The 19,759-nt window shown below is 39.3% G+C and overlaps 1 protein-coding gene across 2 annotated transcripts in view; it reads left to right on the top strand.

The window, feature by feature from the left end:
- Positions 1-15,575, top strand: part of MET (MET proto-oncogene, receptor tyrosine kinase) — a 120,565-nt gene extending 104,990 nt beyond the window's left edge. For both annotated transcript variants that reach the window (XM_042468033.1, XM_042468032.1), the window contains 7 exons: positions 1,719-1,949; positions 3,798-3,878; positions 5,440-5,621; positions 7,585-7,694; positions 10,654-10,819; positions 13,122-13,258; positions 13,352-15,575. In XM_042468033.1, the coding sequence (XP_042323967.1) occupies positions 1,719-1,949; positions 3,798-3,878; positions 5,440-5,621; positions 7,585-7,694; positions 10,654-10,819; positions 13,122-13,258; positions 13,352-13,562 (1,118 nt within the window). In that variant the 3' untranslated portion in view covers positions 13,563-15,575. The remainder of the gene's footprint in view (positions 1-1,718; positions 1,950-3,797; positions 3,879-5,439; positions 5,622-7,584; positions 7,695-10,653; positions 10,820-13,121; positions 13,259-13,351) is intronic.
- Positions 15,576-19,759: the final 4,184 nt, after the last annotated feature.

Genomic DNA, 19,759 nt, shown 5'->3' on the forward strand with positions numbered 1-19,759 from the left:
AATTGTATTCAGGACTTGCTTGTTTGTGGAGGAATCTTGATTGCACGATGTTTAGAAACCAGTCTTGCTGAAGAGTTCTGTTTTGCACTGTGTATTCTTTTCATATAAACGTTTGAACATGGTAGACTAACCTTAATTTCTTTTTAAGACCTAGAAAACAATCTCAAAATCAAAAGACTTATGAAATTTGATATCCTGTTTGTCATTTAAAAGTCTGTTCTAAAGTGAAATCTTGCAATGAATGTATTTTGAAGACTTACAGGCAACTGTTTCATGGAGTGTATTTAACCGTGTTATCTTTTTAAAACTTCAGGAAATGAATCACTCAAGCCATTTTCCTAGTTGAATATTTACCACCGAATAAATAAAGTGATGAGCACTTGGGGAGTATTCATCAGATTCCAATTGCCCACCAAATTATAATCTGACAATAACCCATGGTCTCTGCTATTTCCTCCTTTATGCTAATGTGCCATTTTCCAGTTTTATAATCCCTTAGGTGTATCACAAGTGAGGTTAACTGTAGATTAATTTAATTTGAGATAGAGGAACTAAGGTGAAGCTTTGTCACTCACTTCCTTCAGAGTAAGAACTAATATTGCACCGTAGCAATCTTGGCGTGCATCTACATTGTAGAAATAATGCAGTTTGACACCACTTTGAGTGCTGTAGTCCATCCTATGGAATCCTGGGATTTGTAGTTTTACAAGGTCTTTAGCTTTCTCTACCAAAGACTGTTGGTGCCTCACCAAACCACAAATCCCAGGATTCTGTAGGATGGAGCTACAGCACTTAAAGTGGTATCATGCATTATTTCTACAGTGTAGATGCACCCTTGGCCAGCCTTGGCAAGGTACCTTTATGAGTTGGAGAGCATTTAAAAATGAATCATAAACGTTCAGAGACGATAAAACAGTATTAGTCTAATTTGCAAATGAAAAGAAGATCATACAATTGTTCCTACTGACAGAGAGATGATACCCTGCTTTTTTGCTAGTTGTATCATTTTGACTTGGAAGGACTTCTGGCAAATCTTTTATTATTAAATGTAACATTGCAGGTATGAACCTTGGTACAGGTATTTCAAATAGTTCTGGGCCAGTGGTGGCTGGTGCTTTGATGTCAGAGGGCAGCAATTCCACTCTGGGATTTAGTCCAGATTTAAACAGAGCTACCAAATGTGTTGAATCCAATCCCAAAATAGGCTCAGCAACTTCAGTACCTCTTTTAATGTTTTGGCTAAAAACCCATAGCAGGTTCACTGCCCTACTGACACCAGACTCACTTTCTGTCATTGCTCAGGTGCTCAGGCCTGGCTCTAATTCCATTGCAACACCATAAGTAGGGAACCATCTCCTTGGAGAGGTGCAGTTGGCTACCTTTCTTTTAAGGTTCAGGCATGCTGCTTAGAATAGATGACAGACAGGTGGGCAAACAGATATGGGTGTCTGTCTATGTGTCTGTCTGTCTGTCTTATTTATTTTCTGCCTTTTTTCCAAGAATGTAATACAAAAAAGACTTATTCACATTGGTGTTACTAGATACCACTTTGAATCATCCTTGGATTGTTTATATTACATGTACTGATTTGATGTGTGTTCGTATTTTAGAAAACCACATTTGAATTTATTTAGAAGGGAAGTAGAAATTTTAAAAAAAAATTTTTAGGCTTTCTATGATAGAATGCATTGGCATAACCACTCCTGTTACCCTTGCAGATCTTTTTCCAACTTTTTCTCAGAATGGGTCATGCAGACCAGCTCAGTATCCTCATGGAGACCTATCTCCCATTCTTTCTACGGGAGACTCTGACATAGCCAGTCCATTGCTGCAAACTAATGTCCACATTGATATCAGTGCCTTAAATCCTGACTTGGTCAAAGAAGTTGAGCATGTGGTTATTGGTGCTGATAGCCTAATAGTGCATTTTAATGAAGTAATAGGAAGAGGTAAGTAATTAAATAGTCCTCTCAATTACCACATTCCTATAAGCATGCATCATATGTGTTTTATTAACTGAGTGATTACCAAGTACCTGTATTAACATAACATAGGGCTAAAACAGACAGCCCGTTAAATCCCACTTCCAGGTGTCTTGGGAGCACGGCATTTATACCCCATATGCTTGGAAGCTGGCTGGCCAGCTGGTCAACAGTGTAGCATTTACACATTGCCTGCCAAAATAGGAGCAGATCTTATCTGCTCCTATTTGGGCTGGGTTCAGGGTGGATTGGAGCCATGGTGTGTGTTTGTCACGGCCCCAATGCATCTTCAGCGGAGGCAGCTTGAAATCGCCCCTTCCTGGTCACCTGTTCCAGCTCTCGGTTCAGTGTTCTCCATTGCCAACTGGCATAATGACCTACACCCACTAATATACCAAATTTCCTATCTTCTATAGCATTCTGTGCCACCTGAAAACCAGCTCTAGAATGTCTCTTGGTCTCCCAAAGATGGAAGGGGAGAACAAAAAGGGAAGGCACAATGTTTCACTGACAGATACTCCATCTGTTGAACTATCCCGTTGGATGCTGACATATATACAACTGTACTGCAGTGTATTATGGGTGTATTAGGCCTAAAATAAATATACATCATGGACTAATTGTACATCTTCCTGTGGAAACATGGGTTTAGAGGTCTGTGGATGCTAATAGTTATTTTATGCACATTTACTTGGAAATAAGTAGTGCTAAATTAAAATAAGGTTATTCCTAAGTAAGCATATATAGAATTACAACTGGAAACCAACAAATATGCAGAATCTATTCAAGCATATATATTCAGTCAGGTGAAGCAATTACACTGAAATTGTTCCAGTAAAATGTAAGAAAAGCCCAGATTGATTGGACCAAAGGTCCATCTAGTCAAATAGCCTGTGTGCAAATCCAGCAGCAAAACGGTGAGGATGTGCAGACGTACATATGCCACAGTGTTATGGGTACAACTGCAGAAGGCTTGGCCATGCATGGATCTGGATCCAGATATTCAGCACCATGTCTGTTGACTGTTGAATTGAGTTACCACCTAGGGCAGCAGAAATGAGATTCCATGCATGTGAAAGCAGGCATGGAAACATGAGTTCAGAGTTCAGCATAGATTCCCTGTCATCTGAGGGCACTGCTAGGCTATCCATCCTCAAATTGATCATAACCACTGTAGCCTGAAATTCCCAGAACCCAACATAGACCCTCCAACAGCATATGTATGGGATAAACATGTCCCATCTCCCCCCAGAAGGGATCCATTCCCATGCAAAATCACCCATAAGTTGTGACAAACATTATGAGCCCAATCTCTGGCCCGATTGCCTGGCCTTTTGTGCCACTGTGTAGAAGCCTACACCTTACACCTCTCCTCCCCCACTAAGGCTGCATTCAGGCTGCAGAAATAACCCAGTCTGATACCACTTTAATTGCTGTGGAATCCTGGAAACTGTAGTTTTGTTGTGGCACCAGAGCTCTCTGACAAAGAAGGCTAAATGTCTCACAAAACTACAGTTTCCAAAATTCCATAGTATTGAGAAATTGCAGTTAGTGGTGTCATCCTGGATTATTTTTGCAGTTTTATCTTCCAAGAACTTTCCCATTCCCTTCTTAAGCCATCTGTCAGCATATATCAATCTGAGATGCACTAGGAAATTTAGTAAACTCAATATGCATTGCGTACATTACTTTCTTTTGTCTGTCCTGAAAACAAGCCATCTAGACTTTAATCATATATTGCAACTATCTACAAGAAAATACAGTCTACATTGTGAAAACTATGCTAAAAGACTAATATTGCTTATTTTTATGCAGGACACTTTGGATGTGTCTATCATGGAACTTTGTTAGATACTGATGGCAAGAAAATTCATTGTGCGGTAAAATCTTTGAACAGTGAGTCACATCAATTTTATATCTGTATAGTGAGCCATAATCAATTTTAGAATAAACATAGATATCTTAGAACACACTGCATTATAGCATTACATAGCATTACCTGAATATGGTCTACTTTCATTGGGTTCATTTGTATTACAGTACTTAGAGAAAGCTTCTCTAAGGATTCATTTGTCTCTTCATGGCCATGTGTGAGAATGTTCCTGTCCTTCTTCCCCAACTGATAAATACAAGATTAAAAGAAATGCAGCAGTATCATTTTACACTGCTGGGTTGTTATATGTTTGCTTTTTTATGAGTGAGACAGTTGGAAAACAGCAGGAGCAAATTGGCACACACTAGTATGACCCTCTCCTGGCTTTGCGCTTGGGACATTTCTATTTATTGTTAGTAGTCTATGAAAAAGGAAGGGAGGTACGATAATAAAATAAGGAAAGAATTCTGAAATTACAAATGTATGCTGTGACTGTGTTAAGTACACTCTGGCAATGATAAACATCCATTCATATATATCAAGGGTTGGGAATCTTTTTGGTCCAAGGACTAAATTCAGTTTCACAGAAATTCTCATGAGCTGCATGCCAGTGGGGTGCAGGACCAAAGGCACTTTTGCTCAAAAGCTTTTACTGACAGTGACTTAGCCTTTGGAGGGACACTGCAACTTCTTGAATGAGGAAGGGGGCACAGCAAGCAGAAAAAATGAAGTATTATGGTGAAAGATTCATGAACATCTCAGGGATCCCAGGGTCCAGATTTATTCCCAAGGCCTGTACCACCCACCAGTTTACATAAATGGGGTTTCTAGTTGGCTACAGATTATATTACAAATATTTAATGAAGCGTTCACTGTGACAACTATTTTCTCTTTCCTACATTAACATCTTTTGGGTGGTAAGAAAAGTAATGGAAAAAGCAGTAGCTGGAGAGTTACCAGTTGAAGACATCATTGTCTGATCCCCCTAGAAAATGTAGTAAACTCTAAATAAATCAAGGCAACTTTGCAATAGAAGTCTCATCTGGAAGGACTCTTAGGGGCTTGACAGACTGCCCCAAATGGGCGAGCTAGAGCCGTCCATTTTTCCTCCAGAGGGACGCCACAGCAGCCAAAACGTGCAGTGTCACTCCAGAACCAAAGAACCTGGAAAAAACGGTCTCTTTTCAGTTTGTGCAATGGACGCCACAAGTGCACCATTGGCGCACTGTTATGCATCCGTGACACAAGTGCAGTACCGCGACATGCAGACATGGCACTGTACTTGCATCATGGACGTGCACCCAATGCAGTTATGGCACCACCAGCACAAACTAGGGTTCCTGAGCATGCAGTTGCTGCATGCTCCAGAACCCTAGAATCAGCGCTGGCACGACGCTTCTCACCCGTCTTTCTCGGGCCTTAGTAACTTTTTTTATTATTTGGATATGGCCTTTTTGAGAGACAGTCTTTACTTAGTTTTATTTTATTCCTGTTAAAGGAATGTTTTTAACATGTTTTTAAAAATGAACTAGAAATTAGATGTGTCAGCATGGATTTAATTATTTTTTCTATGGCATTTCTCAGGGATTACAGACTTGGATGAAGTAGCTCAGTTTCTGAAAGAAGGGATCATAATGAAGGATTTCACTCATCCTAATGTCTTGTCCTTACTTGGAATTTGCTTACCCAGTGAAGGGTCTCCCTTGGTAGTGCTTCCTTACATGAAACATGGAGATCTTCGAAACTTTATCAGGAATGAGTCTCATGTAAGTACATCTAGGGACTTATTAGGTGATAGTGCAGAGTCTTATGACTTCTGCTCTGCTCTGCTCTGCTCTGCTCAGAATAAAAGCATTAACTGAGTGATCACTCATCACTTTTAAATATAGTCAGCTCATGTTGGGTTTTGAACGTATTTTTCTGCTATGGAATAAAAATGTAATGGGATGAGTTTTCATAGTCTGTGAATCACTTGTTTTGTGAAGTTTAACATCTTCCAAACAATAACTCCAACTGCGTCCCTGTCTATACCGTAAGGACCTTGAAACAGTAGTACACGCACTGGTAACCTCTCGTTTAGATTTCTGTAATGTGCTCTACATGGGCCTACCTTTGTACCAGGTTCGGAAGCTTCAGCTAGTTCAAAATGCTGCAGCCAGATTGGTCGCTGGAACTCCAAGGTCGGACCATATAACACCTGTATTAAGATCTCTTCACTGGCTGCCGATTAGCTTCCGGGCTCAGTACAAAGTGTTGGTTATTACCTATAAAGTCCTACATGGCTTGGGGCCGAGTTACTTAAGGGAACGCCTCTCCCTACACAATCCGCCCCGCACTATCAGAATAACAGGGAAATACTTGAGTATCCCAAGGTGAGACTGGCAGTAACTCACCAAAGAGCATTTACATCGATAGCTCCGATGTACTGGAATAAACTCTCGGAAGAGATCCGACTAAGTTCTACTTTGAATGTCTTTAAGAAGACGTTGAAAACACATCTCTTCCGGCTAGCATAACCTCCTGACTCTTTATAGACAAAGATATTCCCTAACAGAAGTTTACCTCAAGATGTTTAACCTGCGACCAAGATTTTTTGAGACTGTTTTATATGTTGTTTTTTAAAGTTTTAATGGAATATACCTGTGATTTGTAATTGATGTCATATATGCCTTTTGACTGATCTTGTAAACCGCTTTGATCTTGTTGGAAAAGCGGTATATAAATAACGTTTTATTTATTTATTATTATTTATTATAACTTATTCCCTACCTTCCAAAATATGTGGCAAACTGTCATTAAATACCTCCAACGTATTATCTGTCATTAAGAAGATAATACAGTCAACCAAAAAACATCCTTTAATTGTCTCACATTTTTTAAATACAAAAAACAGCTTTACAGCCTGTGCTTTCTTTGGCACTAGGTCATGCACAAAGATCATCGTGTTGTTATAGATAGTTATGTATTGAGGATTAATTGCAAAAAAATACCATAACAAGCAGTATTCTTTCATTTATATAACTCAAATTGCCAGTCATTCATTTTCAGTTTTTTATATACAACAAGGCTAGGCTAGCATCCTGTCTGCCTTGCAATTTAGTTTTCTGATGTATCTTTCCATAGCTGGAAAAAAGTTACAACCATTGAAGTCAAGCGTGTTTAAAGTCAGCAACCATCTGCGTTCTTTATTTATTTTCATTTTTTTGGAATTAGGTTTTATTAAATAGAGGAGGAGTTTATATAGCAAATGTATATATAATTGTATGCAGTGAATATAACTACACCTGTGAGGGTGTCAGAAACAAACCAGAAGCCCCTTTTTTCATTAGTCCTAACTCCCAAAATGATGTCTTCTTACACATTTTTTCCAGATTTCGTGTGTATCGGGGGAGTTGCTTTCATGTTTCTAAATATTCCTAAATGGTAGAAATTTTGAGGCAGCTAAACTAGTTCTACACCTATTTCAAAACCTACAGTATTAAAATATATAATATGTAGCATACTCTGTATGTATGATTTCACTATACAAATATTTTAATAGGCTTAATCTTTCTGATGTGTTACCTATTCTATCTTTCCTCCAATGCTCAGCAAAACTCAGTTTTCAAAAAAAACAATAACATACTAAAGAACTAATGGAGGGTTCATGTCAGCAATTAGGTTTTGTAACTGCAATTCGTTTTTTCTGTGCTATGTTGTTTCAACTACATCACCATCCATAATTTACAGAATCCAACAGTAAAGGATTTGATTGGATTTGGCCTACAAGTGGCAAAGGGGATGAAATATCTTGCAAGCAAAAAGTTTGTCCACAGAGATTTAGCAGCAAGAAATTGTATGTAAGTACAGTAATTACATTCCAAAGTACCTTCTAGGGCTGTCGGGATAAGGGTTAAAAAAAACCCTGCACAACTTTATTTCTTACGTATGTATCTTGTCCTTTCATTATAAATTTGTATTCATGGAATTTTCAGATGGTCTCCGATCAGTGTAGTTGCCACCGTGCCTAGCACTGCTGTCATTCACACTGATAGCTGTATCACTTGCACAGCACAATCCTGTATATATTTTACTCAGAAGCAAGTCATGCTGCATTGAGTCGGGATTACATCCCAGGAAACTGTACGGAGAGGATTGTAATCATAAACCTGTTTTCTCTGTTTCTCTGCAGCATTCTTATGCTGAAACATTGCTTCCCAAGAGTGTTTTGTCTTGGCTTGTCAATAAAAATTCCCAACAGTTCCCTTTGAAGCTCATTATTTCTATGTCCCTGATATTCTTAGCTGACATGTTGTTATATTCTGAAAATCTGGCAAAATTCTAGGTATTTATTTTGTTGCATAGTAATGTTTTGGAAATTTTCTGTTTGGGAACTGCTGGACCTCAGCTCCCATCAGCCCCAGCCAGCAAGGCCAGTAATCAGGCATGATGGGCATAGTAGCCAAGTAGAGGATCACAGACTCTCCACTTCGGATGCAATTGTGAGCCTTAGGAAAGAGATAGGCAACTGAGACCAAGTCAGAACCTAGTTTTCAACTTCACAGAAGGCCACTTTTGCATGTTCTCAGCCAAAAAGGCACCCATGTAATGAGCAGAATTTTAATTCCAGTTCACACTTGTTGGTTTATCAGCAGATTTTCAGCCATAAGTGTTGAAAGTTTGGGAGGTTGCTCCAGGTTTGAAAGCATGCAATGGGCTTTTAATGGACAGTTTCCTCCAATTTGGGTGAAGTGGAAGGCTAGGGAGCTCAGGGGAATTGGTGGCCCCCAAAAAGCTTTTAGGGGCTGCCTGTAGCACATAGTTTTGCCTTTTTGTTTTAGGAAGTAATTATGGTTAAATTAACAGATTAAATCAATGATGTCACTTATGAACGTGATGGTTTTTTAAGCAGCTATTATTTTTGTCTGGCCAGCTTTTCAGTTTGTTTTAGTTTGTTTTTCTTTTCATGAAGTAGACTGTGCTAAATATTAATGTTCTAACCTGCTTTAAATGGTGGCATCAGTGTTTTTGATTGGTAAGCTGCTTTTGAAAAAAATATTTTTGAAAAGCATGTCATAAACATGAGCACACAATATATGAATAAATATGGAAACCAGGGTTTGATTCCTGGCTCAGCCATGAAACCCACTGGGTGGCTTTAGGCACATCACAAGAAAATCCTGTGATAGGGTCACCGTAAGGAGGCAACGACTTGAAAGCACACAACAACAACAAATTTACTATTTACCTGTCTCCTCAATGATGTCAGCGCAGAGTATTTACTCCAAGGTTTCAAAGAGCTATCTTAGTTGCCCAGCTATATCCCAAAGTAGTTTTGGCAGCTTTGAAGTGCTGAGTAAAACCCAACGTGGGTTCACAGCTCTGCTGGTATAGTAATCTCTGCCTGCTTTTGCCATTTTAGAGAACTACAGTTCATAGTTTCCCTTTAGGGGTTCATTATGCTATTGCTTATAGTTAGTCATAAACTGCATGCCGAATTGAAAGAAGCATGGTTGAATTACTGAAAGAAAACAAAAGATATGGTTTGATAGTGGGACATTCTGGACATGGTTCGGCTTTATTTTTTTCTCTGACCTTTGTAAACTAAACAAACATTATGCAAAGCATCTGATTAGTGTCTGGGTGACCAGACAGTTTAGTGCACACAATGACTGATTGGTACAATAGTTGTCAACATCATTATGCTGATTCATCACCTACATTATAAATTAATGAGCTTAACAATATTAATTAATATAGTTTTTTTCTATAGACATGTGAAGATTGAGTTTCATCAGCATAAAAAGACAAGTGTCCCCTTGAAAAGAAGTATGGGCTTCTTAGCCAGGTTCATAAGTATATCACTATAGCAGCTCCATATTTGCTGTTAAAATTGCAGCTAAATGTTGCCATTCATTTACATATACACATTTGGGTTGTTTTTTTTTAATACTGATGATGTTCCAAGACATCAAAAGGAAGGGAGGAATTCAAGCCATCTTGGACTATCCATATCTTTCAGTTTTAGTCATCCGTACAGTGAATGGAAGAAGGCTAGTGTAATATAGGAACAAAGCACCAAATGAGAGACTAATGAGAACTCTCATTGCAGGGAGCCAGATACCATTGACATGACAGAAACATGGCATGTGGTGATGTGATTGTAAGCTTGTCAAGTGTTGGATGTGGGCTTCTCTTTTGGTAGATGCCTGAATTGTAACTGGATGTTTGTACACCTCTCTGGCTTTTCTTCGCAAACGAAGATTCAGGAAGGATGTTTGTACAGGAGCTATGTTAAATAGATAATTCAATTTATAGTAAGTTTATAGTAAGGGCAATTAAATACGAGATGCCTGGGCTTTCTTTGTTTGTGTATTTATATTAGTTACACCCTTCCTTTCTTCCTAGGAGTTCAAAGTGTAGCCTACATGATCCTCCTCCCCATTTTGATCTTTGCCACAGCACTGAGATAAATTAGGCTGAAAGACTGTGAGGTTTTTGGTCAAGTGCAAATTTGAACCAACACTTTCTCATTCTAATCCAGCATCTTAATCATTATGCCTTCTGTTCAGTATCTCCAAAGACTAAATCATTGTATTTTAGCTGTTAAGGAGGTGTCATTAATTTAATGAAATAAAAATATCTTTGTTGACTTTTTCCCCTCCTTCTCTTTGGTATATAGCAATTGCACTAGTTCTACAGTTTATTGTTTGAGAAAATATGTAGTATAACTTTCAAAAGCTGTGGTCCCAAAGATACCATAGAGCAATGCAAATTTTGTTTCTCAACTTCAGATAATGATTTTTGTCATTTTTCTAGGCTGGATGAAAAATTTACTGTCAAGGTTGCTGATTTTGGCCTTGCTAGAGATGTCTACGATAAAGAGTACTACAGTGTACACAATAAAACAGGAGCCAAACTGCCAGTAAAATGGATGGCTTTAGAAAGTTTGCAAACTCAGAAGTTCACTACAAAGTCAGATGTGGTAATGTGCCTTTAATTATTTATGTAACTCTTGCTGACTCTCCACATTTCAGTGCATTCCTGGAAATATTAAACAAAAAGAATGATATGGTGGATGAATGTAAAAACCTTCTCATCCTAAATCAGAACAAAGTTCCAGCTCTCTTAACTTTCAAAATAAATGTGATTGGGTTACTCCTGTTTTGGTTTTCTGTCCACACCCCCAAACCACAGAATTTTAGACAACACAGTAAGGGCCGGAAATGACATTTTAGAACAGTCACCTCCTCCCATAAAGGCACTGATTTGGAAGGAACCCCCTGACAAACATTAGCCTAACTTGCAGGTTTGGTCAATTTTATTTGAGTAGTTCCATTTTCCCCATAAGGCTCAAAACTCCCAACTTTAAGTAGCTTAAATTACGTAATTCAGTAGTGGGGGTCAAGAATATTGTGGATTCTGTTTGGAATTGCTCTCATCCCTTGAAATATTATTTTGATATGGGCAAAAGTTCAGTTGTCTACATATGGACTGGTGTCCTGTTAGGGACATCAACATGTTCCCCCTATGTGTTTGGATGTCCTTGGGGGGGGTGGCACTCTCTTCCTCCCTTTGCAGTGACCAAAGCCCACGCCTGCTCAGCTTACTCAAAAGCCTCTGAAATTACCCTGCATGGCCACTCCATCCTTCACAGTGAACAGGCAAGATCAGAGAAGCATCCACCTACATCCGCATAACCAGAAACAAAATTATGACATCAGCACTGAGATGCTTGGAGGACCCTGACAGAGCTCAGCACTAATGGCATCATTTCATATCTGGCTATGGGAACGTAGCTGGACACTTCTGCAATCCTGTCTGCTTACCATAAAGCATGGAATGGCTGTGCAGGGCAGCTTTAGAGGTTTTACAGTAAGTTGTGAGGATATATTGCTCAGCCAAGTGTAGGCCCACATGCAGACCTACTAACCTTTACTGAGCCATACAGGATTGCAGCCATGGTGTCATTCATGTCTCACCCAGACCTGATTGGCTTTTTTCTTAAGCAGCATGTCTTTTGGTTATTTATGGTTATGGTTGGTTCCAGTTTCAAGGGAAATAAACACCTTTTGCAAAATGGGTTTTCCCATGAAAAACAAGATTTGGTTCTTGCCAAAATTCCCTTTTCTATGTGCAATGCAACTGAACTGGTTGGACACAATTCACTGATTAGGCATAATAAATTTCCTGCTTCTCTGTTCTCCTTTGTTTTATTTGGAAGAACATATATCAGGTCAGAATGGAAACTGGTAGTTGGCCTTCTATGTTCTGGATATTGTATTCGAAAATGGTATTTAATATCTGGAATTCCACAATTTCTTGTACCTAGCCTTTTCCCATCATAGGCCAAAAAAATGTTTGTTTTTAAAACTTACTTAGAAGGGGATTCTTTTTTAATTGCAGTAAGTGTACACAATTACTAAGGAGGTAAGAGCTGAAGAAAAGCACTAAGTTGCAGGGCACTCAGAATGGCATGTGTAGGTCGATGAGGAACTTGTGATGCCATGGGCATTGATTTTATATGTGTTTTGTGTGTGTGTGTGTGCGCGCGCACGTATGTATACATACCAAAAAAAAACCCCATATACTTACATAACGTCAGCCCTCCATATCCATGGTTTCTGTATTCACAAAGTCAAGCATCCACAGCTTGAAAATAATTTTAAAAAGAAAGAAATATAAACAATTTCCAAAAAGCAACCCTTGATTTTGCCATTTTATAGAAGAGACACCATTTTATTATGTCACTGTATTTAATGGGGTAAGCATCCATGGATTTTGGTCTCCATGGCGGGGGGGGGGGATCCTGGATCCAAACTCCAGCAGATACCACCACTGTACTGGTTTTGTAGCTAAATATGCTCTCAAAGTATTCTATTTTTATATATTAATACTTTGCCCAAATCTAATTGTTAGTCCCAACTAGAGTAAATCCATTGAATTAAAGGAACTTACGTAAGGGTTGATTTACTAACATTTCACTGATTTAATGGGTTTACTTTAGTTGGGCCTAATTATTAAAATTGGCCCTGTATGATTAATTTTTCTCTTCAATATAACTTTGTGAATTGTTCATAATTTATATCTACTGAAATCAGCAGTGCATCGATATTTACTTTTCTCGAACATACTATCTGATGTTTTCAGAACAGTATTTTGTTAATATTCCTTAAGAGAGAGAGAGACTGTAGTAAAAAAATCTGTTTAAAAATATACCTACCTTCACAGCTTTCAAATTTTCCAGTCTTGTAATTTGGTCTTTCTGTTGTTGTTGTTGTTTTTAGTGGTCTTTTGGAGTATTGCTTTGGGAATTGATGACAAGAGGAGCCCCACCCTACCCTGATGTGAATTCTTTTGATATCACTGTTTATTTACTACAAGGAAGAAGGCTATTACAACCTGAATATTGCCCAGATGCACTGTAAGAAAACAGTTTACAAAAACCCATTCAAATATTGCCAGGTCTTAGTGATAAATATAGGTGAAAGCTCACTTTCTTATTTTTCAATTACAGATACGAAGTCATGCTCAAGTGTTGGCATCCCAAACCTGAACTACGGCCAGCATTTTCTGAATTGGTTTCAGATATATCAGTGATCTTCTCCACTTTCATTGGGGAGCATTATGTTCATGTGAATGCCACCTATGTCAACGTGAAATGTGTTGCACCTTATCCATCTCTGTTGTCATCACAAGACAATATAGATAGGGATGCTGATACATGATCAGGCATATTAACTGTTATCATCATGGAGGAAAAGAAATAGCGGCCAACTAATTTTTTGCCAGCTGGTTTTTGTGAAACCACTGTTGTTTGTGTATGCGTGTGTGTGTAATGTACAAATTGCACTATTTTGAGGAGACAATTTCATGTTGTTGAAAGCTACAGGATCATATATTGTCCAAACACAATTTTCAAGTGTGACAGGCAGCTATAGCAACTATCACTGCTATTGGAACCGTGCCTCTACTGCCAATTGTCACTCATCTCTGAGCAATCCTGCTGCTGTTATAAATTATACTGCGTTCAACTGGCAAGCTCAGAAATTCATCAGGAAATCAGAGTGCCAGTCATCTAAAGAATGAGCTATCACGGTTGGTCAGCAGATTTTTGTTGTTGTCGTTGCATAAGGGCCAGGTTAAATAATGCATATTCCAGAATTGCAAAGATTTGTGCTAACTTGTTAAAAGTTTGCTTTGCTTATTACAGCAGATAGTCTGTTTAAGAGGCATGCAGGTTGCCCAGGTCACCAAATGGCCATTTGCTACTGGTCAAGGTTTCACAATTCTTGTTCTAATTATGCGATAAAATCATTGCAACTGCTTTGAGACTTGAGAGCAACATATTGAGCTAAAAGGTCATTGAAGAAAGCATTCCCATTCAACAAAATGAGATCTTTGGAGAAGTCTCTGTAATGAGTAGGCCAAAGAGTAGGTTGAACAAACCTGTGGATAACATTCTAGAGAGGACATTTAAAAATTGTGCAGAAAACCTGAAAGGATTTCTAGGTCGTGACTAGATTTTAGCAACAGTGACTATGAATCAAAGGAACTGCAGTAGAAGAAAGATGGAGATCTTTTAAAAGGATGGGGGACAACCTTGAATCAAATGAAGTGTAGCACTGTGTAACTGCTGCTAATTTGGGTGTGCTATGTGTAAGGAAATTTGGGAAGAGATTGTGATACATACTATCTGACGGATGCATTCATCTGGTTCTTTAGATTGTGACGTGCCATATATATCTTCATGATGACCAATTTTTTAAAAAAATTAAAACAAAAATAACTTAAAAGGTTTTTTTCTAAAATAAACTATGCTCTTAACTTTGACTGAGCATCATTTTTCATTTTTGTTCCTGTGGAATTCTGTGCATTCTACTGTACAGACTGTTTGGTGTAGGGTTAAATACCTAGAGGTTTTGTTTTTGGTGTAAATCCTTTCAAAGCATTCTATTTTTATATTGAAATTTTTATTTTTAATTATATATAGATATAAAGATATATATAATGGTTTGGTTAGGACATAAAATAACACACTGTGAAAACTTCAAGAATACTTTGTCAGCTTTCGATTCACAAGTTGTAAAGAAGTTAAAAACCTGATTCTGTAAAGACTGGAATGGAAAAGAGCTGGTTGCGTGCCATCTCCACCTCTAGTATTAAAATCTCCATAGCTGGAATCAAAAACACTTTTAAGGTCTTCGAGAAAGCAATGCCAATGAAGAATTATAAGGGAGATTTATTGTTCTTGAGAGAGAATGCTACACTGAAAGATTTATGATGAAGCTGGAGTGGGTAAGCAAACTACTTGCTGATAATACTGGATTGTATTAAACTGCCACATCTATTTTGGCAGCAAATGCTTCATGTGTGCTGAGAGCAATGTTAATTGTGAGCTACCTTAGCACAGATTTTTTTTGCTGCAGGTCAAAAGAAGACAAAAAGATCTTGAGGGCTAAGGGAAATGATGATGCCACGGTTTAGTGTGCTAATACTATACCTGTAAACACATGCTTCGAGGAATGCAAGGCAGCGACTGGTTGGGGGTGAAATTGCTGTGTTATTTATGAGGAGAAAATAATGTTGTGTCTAGGGCACCTGTAAATAATATGTGATTCTTGTATGGATTTTGATGTTTGTACATTCATATACTTGCCAATAAAAAGGATGGTACTTTATCTTTATAATTGTGGTGACCTAACAAACGTATTAAAATAAAGAAAAACATTGTACGTTTATTGTTTCAGGTGTGTATATATTTGTTTAAGGAAAGTGGAGTTAACCAATACTTTGACTTCATATTTATTATTTTCAAGTAAATAGGGATCTTTGGCAGAGGAGACGATGACTTTGCAAACTGAACTAAAAAAAAATTAACATAAATAGTTACTGAAGGTGCTCTCCATAATCTCAACTTTACATTTTAAGCTTTATAATTTTTAATTGTTGTAAACGCTTTGAGCTCAAATGAGAAGAAGGCAGAATAGAAATAATGTAAAAAATAATAATGACAATAAATACAACTCACTGAGTGTCACAAGTGTTCTACATCACTGACAAAACCAAATCCAGAGGTTTTTTCTGTTTTTGAAGGAGTTTTGGCAAGCATAAACTTGAAAACTGCTATCTAAACCTTATCTATTTCATTTATATCCCACTTTCTCCCAATGATGGGACTCAAGGTGGCTAAAACATACCTAAAACAATACAGATTAAAACTGTACAAGGTTGATTAAGTATAAGTTATCTAAAAATCAATTAAACAATTGCAAGTTAAAACATAGGCATAAAACATTAACATTATTTAGAAATGTAAAAAACAAAACAGCACATCATAAAGGCCCATTCCTTATTGTAGTACTAACATGAAGAGTTGCACAAGTGTTTTGTGGAAATAGCACAAGAGGTTTGTTTCCTTTTTACAGACTTGGGATCCATCATGAAGAACATAATATTTAGGACTGTCCCAGAGATGCCTTCTCTGAAATGAGACAGGGACCCATATAAGAAAACCAGTTAATAGCCAGCTTATATGATGGGTGTACAACCATTTGCCTCAGATGTTGCTGTCAAATAACCAAGTACAACATGTTGGAAGTAAGGCCACAACTTTATTTGGCAAACAATTGGTAAGGTTGGCACAAAGCATAAGGTCAGGATCCAACAAACCACCTGATGTATCTGGATTATCCAAACCGGGCACCCAACCCATGCTGGGATGACCTAGGGGCTAAGGAACACAAATTGACCGCAAACCTTGTCTTGCGTTCACCAATTCACAAAGCCCCTAGTCACCAGGAGCGCTCCTGCGTTCGGGCCCCACAATGGCCAAACGCCTGCCCTATTCGCCCCCGGTACCTATTGACTCCCAAACCAGAGCTCCATAGCCCTGGTACACACAACGTGCAGATCCTGGCCTATGCTCCCGCCAAGTGTGACTAAAAACACCTAACACAGCGGTGGGGTGGGCAGGAGAAGCACCAGAACTTGCTCCCTTCACAGCTGGGCTCCGCTCGCGCGAACCAAGCAACCGACTGAGGGAAAGGGCCAGCAACACGGCTTAAATAGGCCTAGGCCCCTCCTCCCTGCATGCTGTGCGGGGCCCTGCCTCCAAGGCCAGCCCACCATGGGCAGCCTTGGGACCAGAAGCCCCGCACCAATGAAACCGTCTCCCAGAGGTGCGGAGCGGAAGGGCGCCCCTTCCGCCCCGCACCAATAGGAGCCGGGCAAGCCCCAAGCACTCTGGGATTGTAGTCCAGCCGCGTCTAGCGGCAAACGGTCTGCCCAACGAGGCGGACGACCGTTGCTTCCTAGTGGTGTGCAGAGGACATCTTGGATTTCATTCCTTCTCCCACTTTGTCTGATAGGCAGGTTCTTCACACCATTAAATTGAACGACTGGCTGCCCCTCATGTCTTCAGTCTAGGGCGTGGCCCCACAAGATAGAGATGTTGGGAAGAGAATCTGACAGGTCTCTTGCCTTTCTGCCTTTTCACTCTCTATCCTGTCGTCACCAAAAATAAAAAGAGAGGCTCCTTTTCCTCCACCATGTTTTTTCGTCCTTCAGGTTCGTTCTTTTCTGTGCAATACTTCCTTCCTTCCCCTCCAAGGCAATTGGTCATGCAGGGGAAGAACCACTCCAAAGCTACCAGAGGACTCCAAATCCTTTCCTTCAGCCCAGTGCAAGACCGGAGACACGATGAGAAAAATGCTTTGGCACAGTTCCCTTGATTGAGGGCCATCACACTGCTATTCCCAGTACTTGCTGCATTGGATGGCACACAGGGTACTTGCCAGAGAATGTGCCAAGGGGAAAATTTCTACAGTGAGGTCAAAGTGAGTGAGTTGGGGGACCCCAGCCATGATCCTGTCCACCCTTTATGGGGTAGCCCATAGCTCTGAATTTCTTGGCTTTATAGGCTCACTGCTCTGACAGTTAATAAGATCCCCTTCCTCCTTGGCAGTATGCAGCAACAATGTATAGTTGGGTTTAGGAGGGAACATAAGCTGAGAGGAGGTGTGACACCTTGTCCTCGCAGTACTTGGTGTTTGGAGCTCTCTGGAGGAAGAAAAGAGGAGGATCTGTTTCCTGCCCCTGTCTGCATAGCTGCCATCTTGAGCAATTCTCAAATGGGCCTCATGGAGCGGGAGGACTCCGATTTCAAAACTGAAGCAGCCTGCTCTTTCCCTTTCCACCCAAGAGACCTTGGAGGATACGAAGAAAACACCACAGTTAGGTAGCCCACTAGCTCTCCTACTAACCACACCATAGAGGCAGAGGGTTTGGGTCTTCTCGACTTCTACTCAGGATCCAAAAGGGAGAAGGGGGAACTTTCAGATGAAGGAGTAGATCACCGGGAGATCCGTCATCTGGTTCAGCAGACAGGAGAAGTTCCCAATCCTCAGCATGTTTCCATCCCCAGCAATCTCCACTAATTCACCTTTTATCTCCTTGCTGCTAGTAGCAAACAGCACACATGATGAAACAGAAAATTTTTCTCCCAGAGAATGACATTTTGCATCTTGAGACTTGTTCAATTGCCAGGTTATTCACGATTTTCCCCCGTGAATCAAAAGGATAAGTTGGGAACAGGGCAGCTATAATCGGAGCAAGTCATCATACATAGACCATACAGTCTTGAAATTCACTAATCCATGATCAGAACAAGATCCGTGTTCATATCAAGTGATCTGAGAAAAAATGTGTCTTTGTCAGAGTTAACGTACAATCTCATGCTGTGGGATAAACAGTATGAACAATTTCACAAGGCACAAACTATGAATCAGAGGATGGGCACAGCTGTGGTTTGTGCCTGCTCCCTGCTGTCAGTCTAAGATACGCGACCCTATTCTCAAGGCAGTTGCAGGATTGCCAGTCCATCACAGTGAATGAATACAGTGAAATTCAGCAAGACAATGCAAAATTCGCTTTTAGGCCACAAAAGCCCAGAGCAAATGTATAGGAGGGGTATACTTGTCTCAGCAGTACTACATGTGAAAAGGACCTTGGATTATTGTTGATCATAAATTGAACATGACCCAGAAGTGGATGTTGCAGCAAAGATGAGGAAAGCTAATATAGCTGCATTGACAGAACCATAGTTTCCTCCTTAGTATAGTTGCCAATTTGCACACGTAACAACAGTGAAAGGAAGACATCCGAGATATAGAGGCTGTGTAACAACCATTCTTGGATCTTACTGAGAATAATGCTTAGGGACTGTTGGGTTTGGCTCAGTTGGGAACATAGAATTAGAATACAACTGAGGTTTTTCATATGTGATAGTGGACTTGTAATAAGGCACAGGATATTCATTCATTCATTTATTGTACAGTCATTAGATAGAGAATATTTTTAATGTAAAGGAACAGATGAAACCAGATACTTTTTTTGCATGGAATGTTGATTTGAGTTGAGAAGAAAATGAAGACATGGCAATAATGATGCAGCAGCAAGAATACATATGCCCAGAGATGAAAGGATAATGACATACCAACACAAGAGGATTGGGTAATGAAGACGGTTGAACTTGCTGAAAGATAAACTTACAATGTTGATCAAAGAAAAATCTTTCAATAATTTAAGAAAGACTGGGAATTGTTTTATTCATATTTGCGTCACATTGGAGATATGAATCAGGCTGAGATTTCAAAATAAACAGAATCGATATGTGTAGAAGCTTAAATATATTACTATAAATAAGGGAGTAGAGTAACAATGGTATCTATCAATCATTCAGGGGGCAGGGGAGTCAGTTGTATATATTTTGTTTAATAGTTTAGTTGTGTTTGTTCATTTATTGTTTGTTATTAGCAAAGATATAGCGCGCTAGTCTGTAGAAAGATCTTCTAGCACCTTTGAGACTAACTGAAAGAAGATGGCTGCATGAGCTTTCACAGACTTAAGTCACTTCCTCAGATGC

The sequence above is a fragment of the Sceloporus undulatus genome, chromosome 5, assembly GCF_019175285.1.
Source record: "Sceloporus undulatus isolate JIND9_A2432 ecotype Alabama chromosome 5, SceUnd_v1.1, whole genome shotgun sequence".
In the NCBI taxonomy this organism is placed as follows: Eukaryota; Metazoa; Chordata; class Lepidosauria; order Squamata; family Phrynosomatidae; genus Sceloporus; species Sceloporus undulatus.